General features: G+C 43.1%; 1 protein-coding gene across 1 annotated transcript in view; it reads right to left on the bottom strand.

Moving 5' to 3' along the window:
* Positions 1–16,452, bottom strand: part of LOC116869619 (circumsporozoite protein-like) — a 528,805-nt gene extending 512,353 nt beyond the window's left edge. The window contains exons 1-2 of the mRNA XM_032860907.1: positions 15,908–16,452; positions 14,770–15,014 (exon numbers count right to left, since the gene is read on the bottom strand). Of these exons, the coding sequence (XP_032716798.1) occupies positions 14,770–15,014; positions 15,908–16,070 (408 nt within the window). The 5' untranslated portion in view covers positions 16,071–16,452. The remainder of the gene's footprint in view (positions 1–14,769; positions 15,015–15,907) is intronic.
* Positions 16,453–22,067: the final 5,615 nt, after the last annotated feature.

The raw sequence follows: 22,067 nt of genomic DNA, 5'->3' as shown, positions 1-22,067 counted from the left end.
ATTAAATTGAGGCATCAAAATAAAGACTTCACATCTATTTTCAAACATCACAGAAGCAGTGAAATGTTAAATCTTTGGTATTGCTTTTCCCTCAAGGATTTCCTTTTTCTTCTGACTCTTGTTCCCTCACTAGAGGGACATACACCAGCAAAGCAACATGTGACATGTTGACACTGCCGCAGATACCAAATCCCTACAGAATTCAGGTACCGTGTCATAAAGAAGGAGGTTTCTTTGAATTCCAAAATGGCCTGAAAGTCCCATGCTTAGGCTGTCCCTCGGAGCTGAGTGCTTTTGCGGGTAACGTCGGCACATTTTCTGAGTACAGTGAGGCTGGGAAGACATGACACCCACCTGTCGGCCGATTTTCCCTTAGTCTTGCTCCCTGGACATGCATCTTCCTGAGTTGCTTGAAGCCATTGAAGCACAGACGCCGCCATTCTGCCCTTCACCCTCAAAACATCTCAGTGGTGAAAAGGGAGCCCTCCCTGGTGCACAAGACTCTACAATGAGCTCCAGCTCCTCATCTTTCGCTCAGACATAGAGAAATAAGAAGGGAATGACTAATGGGCAATTATGGTTGCCTTGGCTACAACTCTAACTTTTGGCAGATATATTAATTTTTCCGTACCTCTGTGTGTTTAATACTTGTTTAAATAGTACATAAAAATACTCAAAAGGTGTCAGGATTACTGGCCTCGCCATATGCCCTTTTTCTTTCTTGACGATTGTTTCCTGACCTGCATTCTCACTCCCCGGTCCAGATTATCGGTCACAGCTGGGATAGAGGAGACAGTGCTCACATCTCTCTCTCACCATTCTCCAAGCACTGCCACATTCTGAAGATGATGCCTAGGGGCCTCCCAGCTAACTGGATGTGTAAATAAAAGAGTTTGAAATCACTTCAAGGTGTCATTCAAATTTTCATCCTAACAGGGAGGAAATTCACCACATTCACCCTGGGGCCATTTTCCCTTCTCTTTTCCCGCCGCCGACATGCAAGTAATGTGCTAGACAAAGGCACAGCAAGTCCCATATTAACATCTTTTAGGACTAACTCCCCAGTACTCCTCTAATCTTAAAAAGATCACTCTTCTCACTCATGAATGAAAAAAAGAAATATAAAAACGGTCTAAAAAGGAAGTTTTCATTATCGGGCTTTTTTTTTTTTCATGTCCTCTCTTTTTCTTAGTTATCTCTACCTGAAACCCCTAGTAATCATCTCGAACTTAAATTATATTGAGCTATATAGGAAGAAGAAAAATAGGACACCTTAAGGGTATAACTTTGCAACTTAATACTCTTTATCCATTACATAATTCGAAATTATTCCCTGCATTGTTGTTGCAAGCATAGGGGCTTTGTGACGATATCAGACTTGGGCTCTCAGCAAGATCCCTCTGCCTGTGTGTTCTGACAAGTATCATCACCGTAATCCCCACAGTGTGAAGACAATCATTAGTAAATGGCAAAGAAGAGGTGTCAATGGTGCTTCAGCCACAGGTTCAACTACCCTCTGATAAAGGCTCTAACCTTGGATAATAGAAAAGCCATCTCTTGGAACCACTTTACCAGAGACTGTTTTCTGTAATGGCCAAGGACAAATACCAAGATTCAGTGGCACACCTAAGTAAAAATAGCAACACCACTGGACAAAATTTCTGAATGAGATCTTGCTCTAGGCAGCCTCTATACACAACAACATAAGTAGTTCAAAGACAATTTGTAAGTAATTCACCGAGAACGTAAACCAAACCCTAGGAAATCATAAAATCTTCATCCTTGTCAAAGGACTGGTTTCAGAGCATCTCAGAGGGACTTCAGTCAACAATGGCTATGGCAGGCCTGGAGAGCTGAAGTCCGTGCATGACATGGCTACACAACAGAACTTTCTGCAATGATAGAAATGTTCTAGATAGGCACTGCCCAAGGGGGGAGACTTTTAACTTAGAGCTTTAAAGCATTTGAAGTGTGGCTAATACAAATGAAGATTTAATTTTTAATTTTATTTCATTTAAATTCCATTTGTCTTTAAATTGCCACATGTGTCTACCGACTACCAGATTAGAAAATGCAGGTCTGGAAGCTGGTGGGGGCGGGGAAGCAGGGGGAGGGGTACTGCCAAGGACTGACTGCCTTGTCCAGGCAAGTGCGAAAGCACTGCCAGGAAAACCATAAGCCAAAGGCAAGGAGATCCCCACAGCTTCATTTTGCAGGCCACCTCCAACTGAAAAGCAGTACCTGTTTCCAAGGCTAAGGCTGAACTCATTAGGAAAGAGGGCTGTGATGAACTAGAGACATCTGCCATGAACACAGGAAGGGGAGCTGGTGGCACATTTGTGGTGATTTCATAATGCCAATAGGGTGAGAACTTGAAGTCTAGCAGAAGTAGAGGGAAGCAGAGGAGGAAGCCAGGTTCTGAGGCCAGCAGATAGATGGCTACTCCAGAAAACAAACCGGTTCATAGTTATTTCTTTACTGCCCTAAATGGATGCTCTTGTATAAATATGGTTAAGCAGGGATGCTAAATACACGCTTATAGCCAGGCAGCCATGGGGCCACTGATGTCATATTATATATTTAGCTATTTATCTATTGTATTTATTTAGGTATTTACTTATTTAGTATCTGTCTCTCCCCCTAGAATGTGCGCCGCATAACAAGAGGGACCATTCTGTGCCAGAAAGTAGGTATTAAATAAAAGATGGTCAAAATGAGTATCCAACCATGTTTATCATAAATATATTTGCAGGTGTCCCCCATGCAATGTACTGTGCTGGCATGGAGGGGGGTTGGGGAGAACAGCTGTGAAAAAGACAAACCTGGTTCCTAGACTCATAGCTTATATTAAGTAGCCAATTAAGAATTAAGAATATATGACACCATACTGGCAATACCATATTGACTTATGCAGTAGGCAGGGAAATGTGCAAATAAGGAAAAGCTTCCTTAGGCATTAAACTGAATTTTTTAAGGCTGAGTTGGGATTCACTGGGTGACAGGGAAGTGGAGGGGGTTTGGGGAGAACATTCCAGGCAAAGTAAATGGCTTGGGCAAAGGATGTAGGTAGGACAGGATAAACTCCAAAAGCTTAAAAAATAAACAAATGAAAACAAAAACACCAATACTACTGTCTTCCAAAGGGCAAGCAAGGCAGAGGGGTAGGACAGCAAGCTGTCCGAGTCGGTTCATGTTGTTTCCAGAGTACCACAGCCCAAATTCAGCCCGCTGGACCTCCAAGATACCTGAATCCACCCAATACCATCTGAGGACATCCTTCCCAGGAATGACCACAATCCTATGGACCCCAAATTCCAACACTTTTAACTTTAATGAGATACTTTTCTATTCAATTTCTTAAATAGGGTCACAGAAAACCACTGGGAGAAAAACTCATTTACCTGACTAAACAGAGACTGACACACACACACACACACACTCAGACATGTGTAAGAGTCTACAAAAGACTTTGTTCATGTACTACTGAATTTGTTTCTAGTCTAGACAACTCTTAGAAAGGTAAAAATATTATCCCCATTTCAGTTGACAACCCAGAGGTTCAAAGAAAATGTAACTTGTTCAAGAGTTCAGTTAGAAGGGACAGAACCAGAATTCAAAGTCACAGCACCCCAATGTTTATAGCAGCAGAATATAAGAAACAGTGCAGAGGATCATAGGTGATGGGAGGGAAAAGTGAAGGGGAAGAATTCAGAGAGGAAGACAAACCATGAGAGACTCCTGATTCAGGGAAACAAAGGGAGGATTGCTGGAGGGGAGGTGGTGGGGGGATGGGGTAATGGGGTGATGGGCATTAAGGAAGGCATGTGATGTGATGAGCACTGGATGTTATATGGAACTGATAAATTACTGAACACTACATCTGATACTAATCATATACTACTATATATTGACTAACAGAATTTTTTTTTTTTAAAGTCACAAGTCTCATTATCTTCCCTACAAGAGCAGTTTCTTTCCAACTGAGGGCCTCATGAAAAATACTGAGTCTGATCCTTAGTGACACCAACCCCTCCAAGCATGGAATTTTTTTACTTTTTTAAGTTTTAATTTAAATTTCGGTTAACATACAGTATAATATTAGTTTCAGGTGCACAACATAGTGATCCAACACGCCCATACAACACCTGGGGCTCATCACAACAAGATCACTCTTGAATTCCCATCCCCTATTTAACACATCCCCCCACCTACCCATCCCCACCCCCTCTGGTAACCATCAGTTTCTTCTCTACAGTCAAGAGTCTGTTTCTTGGTTTGCCTCTCTTTCTCCCTTTGCTCACTTGTTTTGCTTCTTAAATTCCACATATGAGTGAAATCAGACGGTATTTATCTTTCTCTGATTGACTTATTTCACTTAGCATAATACTCTCTAGCTCCAGGTCAGCTGTGACTCAGTAGGTTAAGCATCCAACTCTTGATTTAGGCTCAAATAAGGATCTCAGGGTCCTGGGATCCAGCTCCACATTCTGTAGGAAGTCTGCTTGAGGCTTCTCTCTCTCCCTCTACCCTTCTCCCCACTCTCACGTGCAAGGGTGCCCTCTCTCGCTCTCTCTCTCAGATAAATAAATCTTTAAAAATGCTCTCTAGCCCCATCCAGGTTGTTGTCAATAGTAAGATTTCATTCTCTTCATGGCTGAGTAATATTCCATTGTATATTTACACATATTCTTTATCCATTTGTCAATCAATGGACTCCTAGGGCTCTTTCTGTAATTTGGCTATTGTAGGCAATGCTACTATAAATATCAGGGTGCATGTTTCCCTTTGAATTAGCATTTCTGTATTTCTCAGGTAAATAACTAGTGTGATTGCTGGATAGTAAGATAGTTCTGTCTTTAACTGTTTGAGGAACCTCCATACTGTTTTCCACAGTGGCTGCACCAGTTTGCATTCCCACCAGCAATGCAAGAGGGTTCCCCTTTCTCCTCATCCTTGTCAACACTTGTCATTTCTTGTGTTTTTGACTTGAGCCATTCTGACAGGTGTGAGGTGATGTCTCATTGTAGTTCTGATTTGCATTTTCCTGATGATCAGTGATGTTGAGCATCTTTTCATGTGTCTGTTGGCCGGCCATGTGAATGTCTTCTTTGGGAAAATGTCTATTCATGTCTTCTGGTCATTTTTTAATTGGATTATTCATTTTGGGGATGTTGAGTTTTATAAGTTCTTTTTATACTGTGGATACTAACCCTTTACTGGATATATCATTTGCAAATATCTTCTCCCATCTCACAGGTTACCCTTTAGGTTTGTTGACTGTTTCCTTTGCTGTGCAGGAGCTTTTTATTTCCATGTAGTCGCGGTAGTTTATTTTTTACTTTTGTTTCCCTTGCCTCAAGAGACCTATCTAGAAAGAAGTTGCTATGGCTGATGTGAAAGAAGTTACTGCCTGTGTTCTCCTGTAGGATTTTTCAAACTTGTAATTTATTTTTTTATTTTATTTTATTTTTTTTAAAGAAAGAGCGCATGAGCTGGGGTTTTTGGGAGGGAGGAGACACAGAGGGAAAGAGAGAGAGAATATCTTAAGCAGGCTCCAGGTCCATCACAGAGCCCAAGAAAGGACTCAATCTCACAACCCTGAGATGGAGACCTGAGCTGAAATCAAGAGTCGGATGCTTAACCAAGAGGCTACCAGGTGCCCCTCAACCATGCAATTTTTTAAAAATTATTTATTGAGGGGCACCTGGGTGGCTCAGTGGGTTAAGCCGCTGCCTTCGGCTCAGGTCATGATCTCAGGGTCCTGGGATCGAGTCCCGCATCGGGCTCTCTGCTCAGCAGGGAGCCTGCTTCCTCCTCTCTCTCTCTCTCTGCCTGCCTCTCCATCTACTTGTGATCTCTCTCTGTCAAATAAATAAATAAAATCTTTAAAAAAAAAATTATTTATTGAGGTGATTCTCATCCTATCAGTGAAGGCCCTCCCCTAAAGAGCCTTCTCCCGCCAGGGAGACCGCAGCAACTTTCTAAAACACACTTACTTCATGGTTGGAAGCTATAAGGAGCTGCTTTAGAAAGTTCTACAGCCACTTATTCAGAAAAGTAATGTTACTCGTCCAATTCAAATACAGCATCTTGCTTTGAACTATTTTTTAAGTCAATTTGGAGAACCCGGAGTCATTCACAGGGCCTCATTAGTTCTGAAATACAATGAGTCATTCTCAGACTCATGGATCAAATGCCCCAAAGCACTTTCAACAGTGTCAGCTCTCATATCCTGAGAGTCTGCAATGATCCATGCACTTACGTGTGTCCTGTAACCAGGGTGACCAACTGTCCTGGTTTACCTGGGACCCAGGGTTTCCTGGGACAGAATGAGCTGGACGCTTTACAGGCAATTCAATCCTCGTAACACTCAGGTGCAGTAAGGGGGACTTATCCATCACCATAACTGATAAGAGAATTCAAACTAGTGCTCCCAGTGGTTTGCCTGAAGTCCTCAGAGCCTGCGGGATCAAACTGGGTTTGAACTGAGATCTGATTCCCAGGGGTTAGCCCTGCCTAGCCCTCTGAGAAAACCAAAGCACCACAATTTAGCTGAGAGAGATGGACATCCTTGGGTACTAAAATGTAAATGAATACCTCAAACCTTCCACTTCTCTTGAGAATTCTCACCTTTCAACCTTATGAAGTGGAGAAGATCTTTTCAGGACTAAAATAAAACTGGGAGCACTCTTTTGCCTTAAGCTCAGTGTCCTGATTTGCATATCAATGCCAGCAGTGTTATTTCACCTAAGGCCTGCTTTTAAAACACCCTGAGCAGAGAAAGCAGTCTGGGCTGGGAAACTAACCAGTAAATTGTGGAGAACAGTCCACATCAGGACTTCATCAGGTACGGAGTCACACCTGATGAAGTGGAAAGAGTAGGAGTCCGACAGCCTTAAATTTAAATTCTGCCTCTGCCATATACCAGCTGTGAGACCTCAGGGCCAATAATAAGTTATTTGGCAGGCTTACCATTGAGCATAAAATGAGATCACCCAATGTGAATCTACCTTCCATGATGGCACACGAAAAACACCCTGTAAATGTTAGTTCGCCAAGAAAAGAAACTCAAAATGACCCTTCTTTGTAATCTCCTCAAACTTCCACCAGGTTTCTGAAACCTAGACCTATGTGAAAATACTAGGTTGTATCAATAAGAATACAAATAACTCAATTTGTTTAAAAAAAAAACAAAAACAAAAACAAAAAAACAGCCAAAGATCTGAACAGAATTTTCACCAGAGAAAAATACAGATGGCAAACAGGCACATAAAAGGATGTTCAACATCATTAGTTAATAGGGAAATACAAATTGAAGCCATAACAAGATACTACGTATCTACTGGAATGAGTAAAATTAAAAATATTGACTATACCAAGTGTTGACAATGTTGTGGAGCAACTGGAATTCTCAGGCATTGATGGTGGGAAAGCATGCTTGATCAGTACATTTGGAACAGCTATATCTGAAAACAGACTGGTAGTTTCTTATAAAGTTAAATACAACCCAGCAGTCCCATTCCTAGGGATTTACCCAAAACAAATAAAAATGTCTCTCCACAAAGAAAAAAAAAAAAGTTTCTTAATAAAGCCAAAAATCTATAAACCACCCAAATGTCCATCAACAGATGAATGGATAAACAATATGTGGTATGAAATAGTACTCAGTTAAAAAAAGAAAGAAAGAAAGACACCTACTGATAAAAACATCAAAATGAGTGAATACCAAATACATTTTGTCCAGGAAAATAAGTCAAATGCAAAAGACTAAATACTATTTGACTATATTTATATGAAATTTTGGAAAAGGCTGGGGGCAGGGTGAGGGAACTGTCTGCAGGAGGATGAGACAGAAGTGTTTGGAGGTGATGGAAACCTTCCACAATCTGTTTGGGGTGGCAGCTACACAGGTATTAGCAATTGTCAAAACTCACTGAACTATACACTTCAAAAGGGTGAATTTTGCTACATGTAAATTATGCCAGGAAACCTCACTTCAAAGAGAAAATAGATGTTAAAATAGAAAGGGTCTAACCTGGGGAGGAGGTTGCAATACTGCAAAACGGGTGGCATGGAAAGTGTGGCAGGATGGACAGGGCAAAACCTGTCTCTGGTATTGTGAATGGAACTTGACCTGCACCTTTGGTTATGGGGAAAGCAAACCAAGAAAGGGGAGTCGTTTATTAGTTAATGTCTCTATATTGCCCAGTCTCATTTCATTTAGCTACTTCTAATGCTTGTTAGGTCAACACTTCCCTTAAAAAAAAAAAAAAAAGAAAGAAAGAAATGCGTTAAGTTTCCCCACTTACAAAGAACTTGCCTTGTGGTCTCATTTCTCCGATGGCCCTCCCAACATCCTACAGCATCACGATCTGTGTATCAGTGTGTTTCTGCCATGAAACTGTGGGTTTCTCTTTTCAAGCTTGTGATCGCAGCATCTGGAGGTGTATAAGGAGTGTGGACTGACTCTTCAAGGCAGCATTCAATATAAACGCTACTGATAAGAGCCCACTTTGTGCCAGGCACGGTGCCGAAAGAGTGTGTGCTCAGGAATGAACAGCTCACCCCCAGCCTATGCCATCTAAAAATGAGGAACACACTGTCCAAGTTACCTTCTCCTGCAGGACTCCCTCTGTAGGATGTAAAGTCCAAATGTAAGCACAGAAATGTATTGACATGTAGATTCAAAAGTCAAAGAAAATGCTTTAGAGCTTTGAACAGGAAACCAACTTGCTTTAGTTCAGGGCAGACAAAAAAAAATGTTAATGTATTTCATTCCAATGGGCATGAGTTCCATGGAAGATCTATATTTTAAAACATCAGAGCCCAATCACATTCATCCTGAGATTATCTGTTCAGCAGATGTGAAACGTATCACTGATTTCATTTCATAAGTGGGAAAACTAACCTGTACATAAGCCACAGAAGACTTAATTTTCCACTGTATTCTTTCTTTTCAAATGTTAGGAAATTAACACTAAAAAAAAATTTCATGTTCTTTAAGTGCATTTGTCTGTCTATAGCTGTCTGGTTCTTGCCTTCTCTCTTTGCCTCTACATCTCTCTGGTTTTTTGTTTTTTTCTTTTTTCTTTTTCTTTTCTCTCCCTTCCCTTCTGCTTCCCTCTCTGTCTCCTGTCCTGCTCTCCTCCCATTTCCTCCTCTCCCTCTCTAGAAGAGTTATACCAGTTATTTTGCCCCCTGATATACACTCCCCTTGTTCTGGTAACAGCACCTTGATTTTCCTCCCCAGGGTCTATACCCCTTCCAAAGAATACAATTTGCAAGAACCTTCAATGTAATGCCCGTTCTTCCTTGACCAAGAGACAGATATCTGATCCAAGCAAGATCCATTAGATAACCTTGTCCTGGACTTTGGCTCTTGAGTAGAATGACAGAAAGGCAAAAAGATGGCTAGAATTTATTCTTCTTGTGTCAGTGCCTTTGAGAGACCTTTCCTCACTTTCTACAACTTAGATCTTCTGAGATCTCCCGGCTGCAGTGTTTCTCAAAACCAGTTTTATCATTTCTCCCTTGATTCTGCAATTACCTTACAACCTTACAATAAAATACCCTTTTGCTCAAATTAAAGTCAGTTTCTATCTCTTGCAAATGAAGAGCCCTAAAGGATACAACTTTTTAGTTCAATCATTTCTTTTTAAGTCTTAAAATGTGCCACCACTTCTCCCAAAAAGCCATAAATGTCATCTGTAAAAGCAGACTAAGCATTTGCTTTATTATTTTATTATTTATTCTATTATTTTATTTTTGCATGTACCCCTGGGACTTGGGCTGGGATGTAGGGGTCTTCTATCCTGGTCTTCCTTGGCTTTCCTGGTGAGAGAGGTCTGTTGACAAGTCAAGATAAAGAATAACTCTTTCCTAATCTCCTGCCCACCAGGAATAGACGTCAGGGCCCACAGGGCAAAATCAGGTCAATGAGTACCAGCTTGGCTTGATTGTCTGTACCACTTGCAGCCCCACAACCCTCTGGGGAACTGGAAATTCTAGGTGAACTTGGAGCCCCAACTCATTCTCCTTTTCAGAACACTGGATCACAAAGGTAATAATAATGGTCACAATTATTATTAACAATTACTGAGCAGTCAGTACCTATGAAGCACTGAATTACAAATCATATACAGTTTATCTCCGTTAAGCTATATAATAATAACTATTATTCCTATTTTACAGATAAAAATATTGAGACGTGGAAAGGTCAGGATCTTACTGAGGTTAAGAGCCAGTGAAAGACAGAGCCAAGAGCAACTGCAGGTCTTTCTGATTTCACTCTTAATCAGAAAGCCAATACTCTTCATCACCATGACATCGTGCCAAATGTGGGCAAGTTTCTGCTTCTGTGCTGGAAATCAGAGTTCACCTGGCTAATACAATACAAACATGAAAGGGCTTCCATTATTTTTCATGCCAGCAACAAACACCCAAGGGGTTAGGCATCAAAGTGAACTGTCTTGATTTTATCAATTGCCTTTTCTCCTCAACTTGCCACTTGAGACTTTGCTGTCCTCTGTGTACTAACAAACCCTATCTTACCTGGCACAGGAATGTTTTTCAGGATAAAATAAAAAAGAAGACTATCACTCCCCATAAGTTAACAGCACTCAAGAGCTTTGCCAAAGCTGTAACTCCCATAGGGCTCACTGTAACAGGTTGCAGAGCTCTGGGGACCTCAAACTTTGTACTTTGCAAGCTGCTCCTACCCACCAGAAAAAGGGGGGGAAGAGTTAACCCCAATCAAATTGGGCTCTTAAATACTCTCTCAAAGATCTCTCAGGTGTAAACAAAGTCTTAAACCCTAGAAGGATAAAATGAAAATCATCAATATGTTTGCAAATTCATTCAACAAACATTGACTGGACAAGTTGAGCTAATAGTACTGTGCCAAAGTTAATTTCTTCATTGGGCTATACACGGCAGCATGATTAAGAAGGATATTAACATTAGAGGAAGCTGGATAAAGGATATATGGGAACTCTCTGTCTTATGTTTGCAACTCTTCTATAAATCTGAAGTTATTTCAAAATTAAAAGCTTTAAAAAAATGTACCAACAGGCTGGGGAAGAGATTCCCTACAGCAACCTTCATAAGATGCCAATTTAGGACAGCATGACTGTTGAAATGAGAATAGTCATGTCCATCAGTAAAGTGTCGCTGTGGAAACAGCACAGAGTCTCTCTAATCCTAAACCACAAGAACATATTTTGCAAACCAAGGCTTTAAGGAAAACTGAGCAAAGAAGTGAGCTTGGTCATGAAACTCACATCCAGCCCATAAACATGTACTTCACAGTAAATGGTAAATGGTTCTGTGTGTGTGTGTGTGTGTGTGTGTGTGTGTGTTGAGGGGGGCAGAGAGAAAGAGAGGGGAAGAAAAGGGGAGAATACATGAATGAGATGAAGCTAAAGCAGAACAGAAAGTCATTTACGTCACTCATCTGGGATCAGGGGAAGAAGTCACACATTTGTATAAGTAACTAGATATCACAGATGGAATGAGTTCCTAGGTGCTGGTCCTCAACACAAGGACTTTAACTTTTCCAAAGAAAGTTTCAGAAATACTTATCCAAGAGTTATGCAGCATAAGCAACACATTTCAATTTTAGTATATGTGTGCCGAAGTGAGCACAAGCAACACATTTCAGAAACATCTTGAATAGCCCTCGGAAATGGAATATCTAAGACCTAATGCAAGAAAGTTTTGAGGATGATCAAATGGGTGGGTGGGGGGAGCTCTTTCAAGGACAGGAAGGTCTCTTACTTAAGGGCATAACCATGCATCTGCCAGACCAGAAGGAAAGAGTTCTGTCCAGTTTAGAGAAACTCTTTTCTGATACAAGGAAGAAGTGCTTGAGATAATGGGTGAGGAAATACCTCATTAGGTCCCCAAAGAGGGGGACCAACTTGTCTTTGGATGTCATTGCAAGAAGAGGAAACTGGTTTTTGTAAAGGTTTAATATAAACCTGCCTGAAAGCAGAGAGGAGGCATAAATGGTTGATTTAGGGTCTACGCCAATTCACGGAATCAAAGCATATATAGCATGTAGCTGCTTTAACAGACAGGAATCAGGCATTGTTATTCTAGGAACAGAAAGTGCCAGTCACATCATGAAACTCTGGTGTAAAAAATCCTTTGACTGATCCAGTTTTCTAACCTCTTCTCCCATTTCAGAGACTTTCTGAGGATGTACAACCGTGCACCTGCAATTCAGAAGACAAGCTGATCTGGCACTGAGCTCTGATTTCTTTTCCAGTAAGACAACTGGGGTAAATTCATAAGAAAATAAATCATGGCCCCCATATCAGAATCTTAAAAAAAAAAAAAAAAAAGCCATTACTCCCCAGATACTTTATTTTGTGGGGAGGGGAGTCTTATTCACTGATACCCTATTTACAGTACCTTTGCTCTGAGGAAGATTTAAGATAAATAATAGAGCACTCAAAACTCCTATTTCTTTAGTTTCACGAGTGAAAAGAAAATTCAATTGTTCATTGCATTACATTTGTACAATATTGTATTTAAATCCTATCATGAAAATAGCCCCACTTCACCCCAAAGAGCTGAGTAAAACCACACTCCACTTTATCCCACTTTGTGTTCCATTTATATTTTAGTACAATAATTTGGTCAGACACCCAAAGGCCTCCCACTAACGAAAGCAGGATTTGCTAAGAAAGATCAATTTATAACCTGCCTTCATACCCATCAAAGACAAAAAGAGTTATTAAAGTCTGAAACACAGCAACGGGCCTCAAACTCAGAAGAGCCAGTAGGAGAGTACCAGAAGCAAACGAAGGGTTAACACAGCTGATTTCTGGCTTAAGAGAAGGATGCAACATGATTTTTTAAGGCAAGCACCTGGAGGGAAAAAAGTAATATTTTGTTTCCACCTCAAGAAATTGCAGACAAACGTAAAGCAAATCACATCAGTGGAATACTCAATTATCTGAACATGCTAATTAACGATATGTAATCAACCCGCTTTCAGGCCTTTCTTCACCTGCTGTAATTTCGTAGTGCATTGGCTTCCTTATTCCTCACAACCAGTAGAACATTAGACAGTCTGCATGGTGCATCAAAGGGAAACAAATAAGCACAGATTTTTGCTGATGGCAGGAATTTCTCATGCTCAGGGCATATGAACCAACAATATGGAAACGGCAGCACTGGCTGAATATTTTAATTATTCCCCACACCTATTCTGCAAAAGACACTTAAAGTTCGATTAGATAATATGATACTCAGTAACCGTTATTTCATAAAACTGAGCGCACAGTCATTTAAAGTAGTAAATATGCAGTCATGACAGAATTAAATATTCATGAAATCAAGAGCAACCGGAAAGCTGAGGATATTAGAATATTAAAATTCATCATAGTTTTTACAATGTAAATCTTGTATACATTCGTCAGGCACCCCGGTTCCGTCTAGTGGATGTTCAAATTCCAGTTCCATGGTAGACTGCCATTTAAATTACAATATTGATTTGGGTAGATAAACAACAATGTCAATCCTTACCTCAGTTTCAAAATGCAAAACAATTTTGAACATTTGCAAATACCAACTTGTTAAGCCAGTTCATCTCCAAATACAGAACAGCAACACTCAACGTGATCCCAACATGTGTCGGATATTTGTTTAATCCCCTAGGACCTTCCAGAAGGTCCAACAGAAACCAAGGCAATCTCCTAGAAGGAGGACTCATGACAAGCAATTCTCCTCTAACCAGGCAAAGCGGCTATTTTTCCTGCACATTTCCTTAAGGGATCAAAAGTGAGAAAGTATACTGACCGACCCTCCTTGGGTTCGGGTATCCTGATTTGTTGCACCAACTTTTTCCCAACATGAGCACGTATTGACAAACGCATGTGTACCCTTTACACAGATACGACTAAATAACGCTAGCTTCCACAAAACGGAACTCCAAGCGTGAATGGGAGAAGACTATGTTCAGAGACCAAGCTGTAACAAACACACTCTGATGAGATTACCAAGGCGGTATTTTCTACGCCATTCCCTTTACTTTACAATTTTCTCAACAGAAGAAACATCAGCACCAGAGAATGATGGCATTTGAGCAATTTTGTTCTGGAATCCAATTACCTGAAGAACTCCCCTCTCCACAGTAAGAAGTAGCTATCCCCTGGTCTACAATGACACAGCAGGGCAGCAAAAGATTACCAGGGCTCCTCCGCTGCCAGGCACCTGGTCCCTGCCCTCCTAGCTAGGAGGGCGCCAGCTGAGGAGGAGTTGAGAGCTGGGTTCGGCAGCGCTCTCCATTCTGCAAATGAGCCAAACTTTGCTCCCATTGTTGCCATCTTAAGGTTGATGTCACCTCCCTCCAAGGAGTCTCGGAAGCCACTTGGCAGCTCCCGAAGACACGCTTCCCCTTGACCTACATCATCTAAATAAGCCTTGGTTATACTGTGTGGGCAAGCAAAGGTCTCTCCACACGGCTCTCCGGAGGTGCCGTGCTCTACCCTGGGCATCACATCGCATGTACCAGAAGACTTTTCTCGGCACACACCTCTGAATACGGAAACCAGGACAGACTCCCGCACACGCCTTCCAGTTCGGAAAGTCACTCTCTCCCATCGACTCCCCTCAACCGCACGCCTTCCCCACATCTGCAACCCCCAGCACCACACAAACGAGGGGAGGGGGTGGGGGAGCGGAGGGGTTAAAGTGACAGCCACTACTAGAGATCCTCGGTTTTGTTCAAAAGGTGTCACAGCTCCAGCACTGTGGACCTACCTTGCTCTCTCCTTTCTCCCTGCTGGGTCTCGCCTCGGGATCGTCGCTGTCCTCCGCGCCTGCACTCTCACCGCCGGGCACTTCATCCTGAGCCAGCGGCTGCTGCTGCGGCTGCGGCTGGGGCTGGGGCTGGGGCTGGGGCGGCTGTGGCGGCGCCTGGCAGGCTCCGCCAGCCCCCTGGGAGCGGGGGATGGGCTCCGGGCGCGGAGAAACTCCCTCAACATCCATCTCCATCTTCCCATTCACTGGAGGGCAAGACAAAAGCGGAGCGGGGACTTGGCAGCGGCGCCCGGCGGCTCCTCAGCTGCCCGTGGCACGCATGGCTCGCCGAGGAGGGGCCGCCTCCCGCGCGCCCTCCCTCCTGCCGCCCTTCGCCCGCGCTCCCCGCAGCTCCGCTCGCCCGCTCGGCTCGGGCGCTGGCGGCGTCTGGGCCGGGGCGCGCGGGGAGCGGGGGGCCGCGTGTCCTTGGAGCGGTGGCCTTCGGGCGCCCCCGGCAGCCCCGCTAAGCAGAGCGCATCCCGGCGGCGGCGGCGGCGGCGACGCCTCCCAGCCGCGCGCCCAGCCCCGGGGCCGCCCGGGGACTTGCTCTCCAGCCGGGCCTCCAGATTCGCGGTGCTTTCCAGCCTCTCCTGGGGCCCCTCGGCGTCTCCCCTCCCCTCCAACCTTCGGAACAAAGTTACTGGAAGAACGGCCGGGCGATACGGACAAGGACTAGGGGCTGCCAGGTGCGAGTGAGCCCTACCATCCCCGCCCGCTGACCAAGCGCCGACCCCTCACCTTTGCCCTCGCCCCGGCGCCGAGGAGCCGAGGAAAGGAGGGGTTTCCGACCTGCGCCAGGTGGTGGCGGCGAGGACCGGCGGGAGGGGGAGCATGCGGAGGGCTGGGGGCCGGTGCGCCCACCCCTGAGCCCCCGCGACCCCCACCTCCGCGCGGGTCCGGCCCCCCGCCCCGCCCCGCCCCCCGCGCCGAGCGTGTCTCCGGGGTCAGCCCTCCGGAGCGTGCGTGAGTGTGTCCCCGGGCTCCCGCTCCTCGGTCTGCTCCGCCGCCGCCGGCTCCGCGCCACACAGCCCCGCGCTAGAGAACTGGAGTGAAGAAGCTGCGGAGCCGGCGGCCAGCTCCGGGCAGGAAATCGACCTACCCTCGCCTCCGGCCCGATCGCGGGCAGGAACCGGGAAGGGGTGGGGCCCCGCGTGGACCGCGAGGACGCGAGGCTCGCAGCGCGACGGAGTTGGGCGTAAAGGTCGGCCAGAGAGGGTCGATGGGGGAGGCGGAGGGCGAAGCGAGAAGTCGCTGCCAGGCATTGACTGCAGCGTGCCCCGGGGTGGGCGCCAATTGGGCGCCGCCGCTCCCAAGTGGCGAGCTCTCCTGTGCTGGAAGGGCGTCCTCCGCAGGGCAGGTCTCCAGGAGGTTCCGGTGGTGACCCCAGGCCGGGCAACGAGCTGTGTCTGCAAATATAGGTAGATAGAGGTGACAAGGGTAGACTTGGAAATTCTTAAATCGGGCTCACCGACAGTCAGGTGATCAGCATGACTTCTAAATTTAACACCACTTGGTCCTGGGGAGTAGCTTACAACTTCGCGGGAACTGCTAACTGCAACTCTGTACGTCCAGGAGGGACCCTCCTGCAGCTATGGAGAGAAATAGCAGGTTATTAAGAACCTGTTTAATATTAAATAGAGCCCATTGTTCTGGGCTTTGAGTTCCATAATGCCCCCAAATGGATCAGCAGATAAATGAACTATTCATGCATTTCTTAGCAGAGGGTGGCCTTTTTTCCATAACATATAATGTATCACAGATAACGCTTACCTAATGAAACTAGAAAATTGCATTGTTCCTGACTGCTTTGCATTAACTTAAGACAACTTTTCCATATAAAGACACTGTCTCAGTAGATGCAATTACACAAGAACACATCATTGGGTCCTATCCTTCAATGCAATCTCTTAATCTCTGACTCTGCCTGTAAATGTGACAGAAATTAATTGCCACTTTAATTTAATCGGTGTAGACAGCCAATCTGGATATTGCAATGTGAACATGCTTTCTCAGAGAAAAAAGTTTGGGGACTTTTTTCTCATTTGCTTCTCTTCAAAATTTCTAAAAACCAGATTTCAAGCTCATTTTCTAAGTTGGGAACTTATTAAAAATAAAATGAGCTTGCATTAGTCTGAAATTCACTGTATGGCATATGACCCTTTATGTTGTAAGACATCAGCCAGAAACATACATAGTAATAAATCAATTCTTGTCGTATTTTTATAACAGTAAATTACATTATGTGTGTAAAGTGCTTAGCAGAGTGCGTTAGTGCATAGTGAGCACTCCACAATCATTGCCTGTTAAGCTGAAAATAGTAAGATGATAGAAATGCACTGTGAGCACTCATCTGAGGACCTCGATTTAGGAAGAAATTGTCAGTTTAATCTTTTTTATATAAATTATTCTAAAAGGTATTTTGTATTTTCAAAGAATGAAACCCCTTCTGAAGACAGAAAGAAAGTCAGTGTGGTGTTTTATGCAATAAAGTTTTGAATCTGTCAGATTTTCCTTCCCCAGTGTAGAAGTAAAAATTACATGTCAGGTCCAACATGAGCTCGAACAGCTGACTGGTAAGTTATTATTCTTACATGCTTGTCACTTCCAAATGTGTTTGTGAACTTCTTTCAAGGCTTAAATGAAGATTAAATCAAAATAAAGATACAATGCTTCAACCAAATTTGTTCTAAATTTAGCCACATGCTTGTAAAGAGTCCCACTGTTAAATGCAAATATTTTTCTTTCTCTGCCTTCTATTTTTTGGGGACACAGATTTTTTTTTTTTTTTGCATCTGTCATAAGTAAATATGGGCTCAGAAAATATATTACATCTCAAAACTGTTGATTGCACCTAATTATGCATGTAAATTGCTACTTCAAGCATGCAGACAGCTTGCAACATTTTGAAAATTTTGCCCTAGTAGTCATCTGAGGTATTTGTGTTACTATTTTGCTTTTGCCTTAAATGACTTCATTTTCCGATTAGCCTCCCGATAATGATGGATCTATGAATAATTTTGACCTTTTGATGTCTCTCTTTTAGATGATTCAAATTAGCAAATCAGTACTTTGAACAAAATCAACCTTCTTATTATTTATACCAGACCATTTGATGTTTTGAGTCATAGAGAAGAGAGTTTTCAAAAAGGTGTCCTGAAAGAAACATCTAACCCCTTGCTACTGAAAATGTGGTCAATGGCCCTTTAGCATCCCAACACCTGTATTGTTAGAAACACAGTCCCAGGCCCCATTCCATAATTACTGCATCACAGTCTGCATTTTAACATGATCCCCCAAGGGATTCCTACCACATGCAAGTTTGAGAAGCACTGCTCTAATACATCACATAGTTGGCCTTTCAACATCTTAATTACCTTTGGCACTATTCCCCTAAAATATACTGGGAGAGACTTACTAGGAAAACACAATCACAGAAACTTTTTTCCGCCTTGGTCAAGACATTGTTTTCCCTCCTTGCCTTCCCCTCTTAGTGTTGCATTATGAGAAGTTATGTAAATTAAGAATGTAACTATGTTGTATATCTGGTAATGGATTAGAAGTATACAATTTTCTCACATCAAAAGGCATTAACCTAAAAAGAGAAGAGCAATTTATCTCAAATAATAAATTTTATGCAAACATGTGGAACTAGTTCCTTAAAAGCTTTCCTTATTTTTGACCTTCTGCTTGAGACTTGAAAGTCCACAGTTTCCACTCTGCCTGGATTATTGATACATTCTGTTACAATGAAAGCAGAAACCACCAAGTTTGGGTCTGTGCAATGACTATCTAATAAATCTTTAGTAATTTGTCATAAGGATGGACTAAACTATATGCCTCAGTATTTTTAGGAACTAACAGAACTTGTTACTTGAAAGAATTTCTCTAAAGTGCATATAGATAGAGCAAAAACCTGTTACTTTGAAAGGCTATCCAGTGCAGTAGTTCTCACCTTTAATGTACATGGTATCACCTGGGGAAAGCTGTTCAAAATGCAGGTCATGATTCAGCAGGACAGGATCTAGGCCAGAGAATATGCATTTCTTACAAACTTCCAGGTGAAGCCAGGGCTTCAGGTCCTCAGACCTAACAGACTTGCTTTATCATCACTAATGGTTCTTAAATTTTAATCACCAGGAGAGTGATCACTTGGGAATATTTTAAATCTATCATGCCCAGACTACCCGCTTCCAGACAAATCTGATCAGAATCTTTGGGGGTGAGAGCTAGGCATCAGTGGTTTTTAAACCTACCCAAGTAATAATGATATCTAGACAAGATTGGAATTCACTGTAAATCTGTGATTCTCCAAGGATGGTCCCCATTACCAGCAGCAGCAGCACTTGGGGGCCAGATATAAATGCTGGCTCTCAAGCTCCACCCCCAACTTAGTATCCAAATTGAAGACCTACAGGTGATATGGTTGCACATTTAAAGTTCCAGAAGCATAACAGCAACCTGATCACAACTCTTTTATCTCTTGGCTTTTTATGGATCTATACCCTTCCTAAACGTTTGTAGAGAACCTCATGGATAAAGTTCCAACTGAGAAGAGGAGTCCACGAGCATCCTAGCTGCCTTACTATCTCTGTGATTAGTGGCACTGTCCAGCAGAACATTTCTGAAATATTAGAAATGTTCTATATCTGTGCTCTTCAATAAGTAGCCACCAGCCACATGTGGCCATTGAGCATATGAATTATGGCTAATGTGAAAAACTTTTAATTTTATTTCATTTTAATTGATTCAAATTTAAATAACCTCATGTGGCTATCGGCTCCCCTATTGAACAGAGCAGCTCTAGAGTAATCACCCTTCCTGTTGTTCAACCCTTATTCAAATTCCCAGGTTGAACACAGGCCCCTCCTGCTCAGTTTTTGTATGTATTAATCCCCAGTGAATGCATCAGGATGAAAAACATCTGCCTTGCCACCTCATTTACATAATAAGTAACATTATGCTTATTATTTTGAATGAGAGGAGTTTAACTTGAATTAAATGCCACCAAAAGTTGTCAAAACCTTTTTCATAGTATTCATAATTATGTAGCTTTAATTTTACAGCCTTTTCAGACGTCAGCACACATGGGGTGCATTTGGAACTGCCTTAAGAAAAGGAGACAAAAGAGTGCAAATAGATTCTGGGTAGAAGACACATGAAGATACCCCTCCCCCAATATCTTATTGGTGCAAAATGGAAAGTTGCATAAATTAAGAGTGGATCTCTGTTGAAAATAAATACCAAAACTTGAAGAGTCCTCTCAAAATGGAAGATGAGATACAAAACAAAGGAGGGATCAAGGAGCTTAGGTGACAAAGGAGAGTAAATGAAATTTAAAGTAGAAATGTACTCCACAATTATCTAGAACGTAAATACCTGATCTGTGGAATGGGAAAGGATAGGAGGGAAGGAGGGATGGGCATGGAGGGAGGAGAGTACGAAACAAAAATACTCATTATCTGAAGATAGGCACCAGCATCTGAGTCTTCCCTTCTCCAGGATGAGAACAAGCAGCAGCCACTGTTAGTTACCTCAGCCCTGCCTGCTGGCTGTCAAGTACACTCCATACATCCACCCCATGAGGTAGGTGCCATCAGGAAAGAGATTATTCAAAGGACATCATTTTAACTGACACATCTCAGAATTAAATTAAAAAAAAAAAATCCCTACTCGAGAGGGAAGAGGACAGCGTTCAAATAAAGTCCACCCTCTGCTTTGAAAAGGTCACGTGGCGTTTCTAAGCTGAATTAACCACAACCTATCTTATAAAAGGAGGCTAACACTAGGAAAATATTTCATCATCATCATATTCATATTTCATCAGGGTCTCTGCCTTGCCCAGATGCTGATTTGGTACTGTGTGTTACAAGATTATGCCCACAAAGAAATGTGTAGCTAAGGGCAACAGCCTCACTTCTGAGGACGGTCACTTCATAGCAACTGAAACCAATAAATAGACTGCCGTTGTTGTCCTCAGAAAAGAAACTCCGAGGGACTTCAGACAATATGATTTCAGGAGGTTGGCCGCCAACTCAGAGGCCATTCAAAACTCGTTTTGACTCTCATGCAGGCGTCTTCAGATCCCCTCAACCAGACTCCTTTTCTGCAGAAAGTGAGGGCAAGTTTCTTTATAATCCACATCAATCTACCTCAGAAGGGAGGAGGCGGAGTAACCCTGAAAGCAAAAGAAAATATTTACTTCCTTCCCCCATGGACAACAAAGGCCAAACCCAGGTCTATGTGTATGCTACGTTGCTGATAACCTACGCATTGTTAAAATGAAGCTGATTAAAAATTAAACCACATGCTCTAATCATTGTTGGAAGGCAATGTCTGGAGGATTCCTCCACCTTTGTTCAGACACACACGTTTCTCGGCTAAAGTTATAGGTATAGTTTATAGACCTAAGAATTCCAAGGATTCTGAACTTTAATTTCTGGGCCACCTGAAAATATCCCCAAGGATTGCAGCTTTAAGAGCCATCACATTGTGCTGTGGTGATATTGGAGACTGTCTAGTAAGAGCCCTTGTTTGGCTTCTGGTATCTTATATAGAATGCCAGCTTTGCTGAGCTGGTCCTAGACTTGATTAGTGCCAAAATACCACCTTTGTTACCAATAAAGAGCAGCTTGGAGGAGCTAGCTTGCATCTGTAAGCAATGCTCTTCCTATTTCTGAAAACCACCCGGCCCCACCCCAAATGGGGGGGGGGGTGCGCAGGAGATAGATCCACTCAGTGATGGTCTTTGTAGGGCTTTTGCCTTCCTTGTGTGTGCCTTTCAGGCAGCTAGCTCCCCAGAGGTACAAGGAAGAGGCCAGTAAGCTCAGTTCATTCTCCCCAAATTCACTGGGCAGGTAAGAGGTATCTTAAGGGGAGATGCTAGGAGTGTCCTAACTGCCTACATACAGAAAGAAACATCAGAAGTAGGGAAGAAGTGCTCAACCCCAAAGAAATTCTGTTTCCTTGTCAGCCCCAGGTCCCATGCCCCTGTCCCCATCCTCCTCGATGCCTGGGGCCTCATGTGCTGGGTGGCAATTCTGGGAGCACATGCTGGACAGCTCCATTTCCTGCCTCTTAGATTCACTCCTGTGGTCACCAGCCTACCACCAGCTCTACCAGTCACCCTCCCCTCAGTTGTGGGCACTAACTCATTGGGTCTTAGATGTGGTTGGTCAGAATTAATATTCCTCATACAAAGCTGTCAAGAATTAAACTCCTGACCTGGCTCTCATTAGCATCATGCTAGAACCAACTGAGCA

This window comes from Lontra canadensis, unplaced genomic scaffold (assembly GCF_010015895.1).
Source record: "Lontra canadensis isolate GAN:19392208 unplaced genomic scaffold, GSC_riverotter_1.0 scaffold20, whole genome shotgun sequence".
Classification (NCBI taxonomy): domain Eukaryota; kingdom Metazoa; phylum Chordata; class Mammalia; order Carnivora; family Mustelidae; genus Lontra; species Lontra canadensis.
The sequence above is the reverse complement of the archived record's forward strand: the minus strand, read 5'-3'. Positions and strand labels throughout refer to the sequence as shown.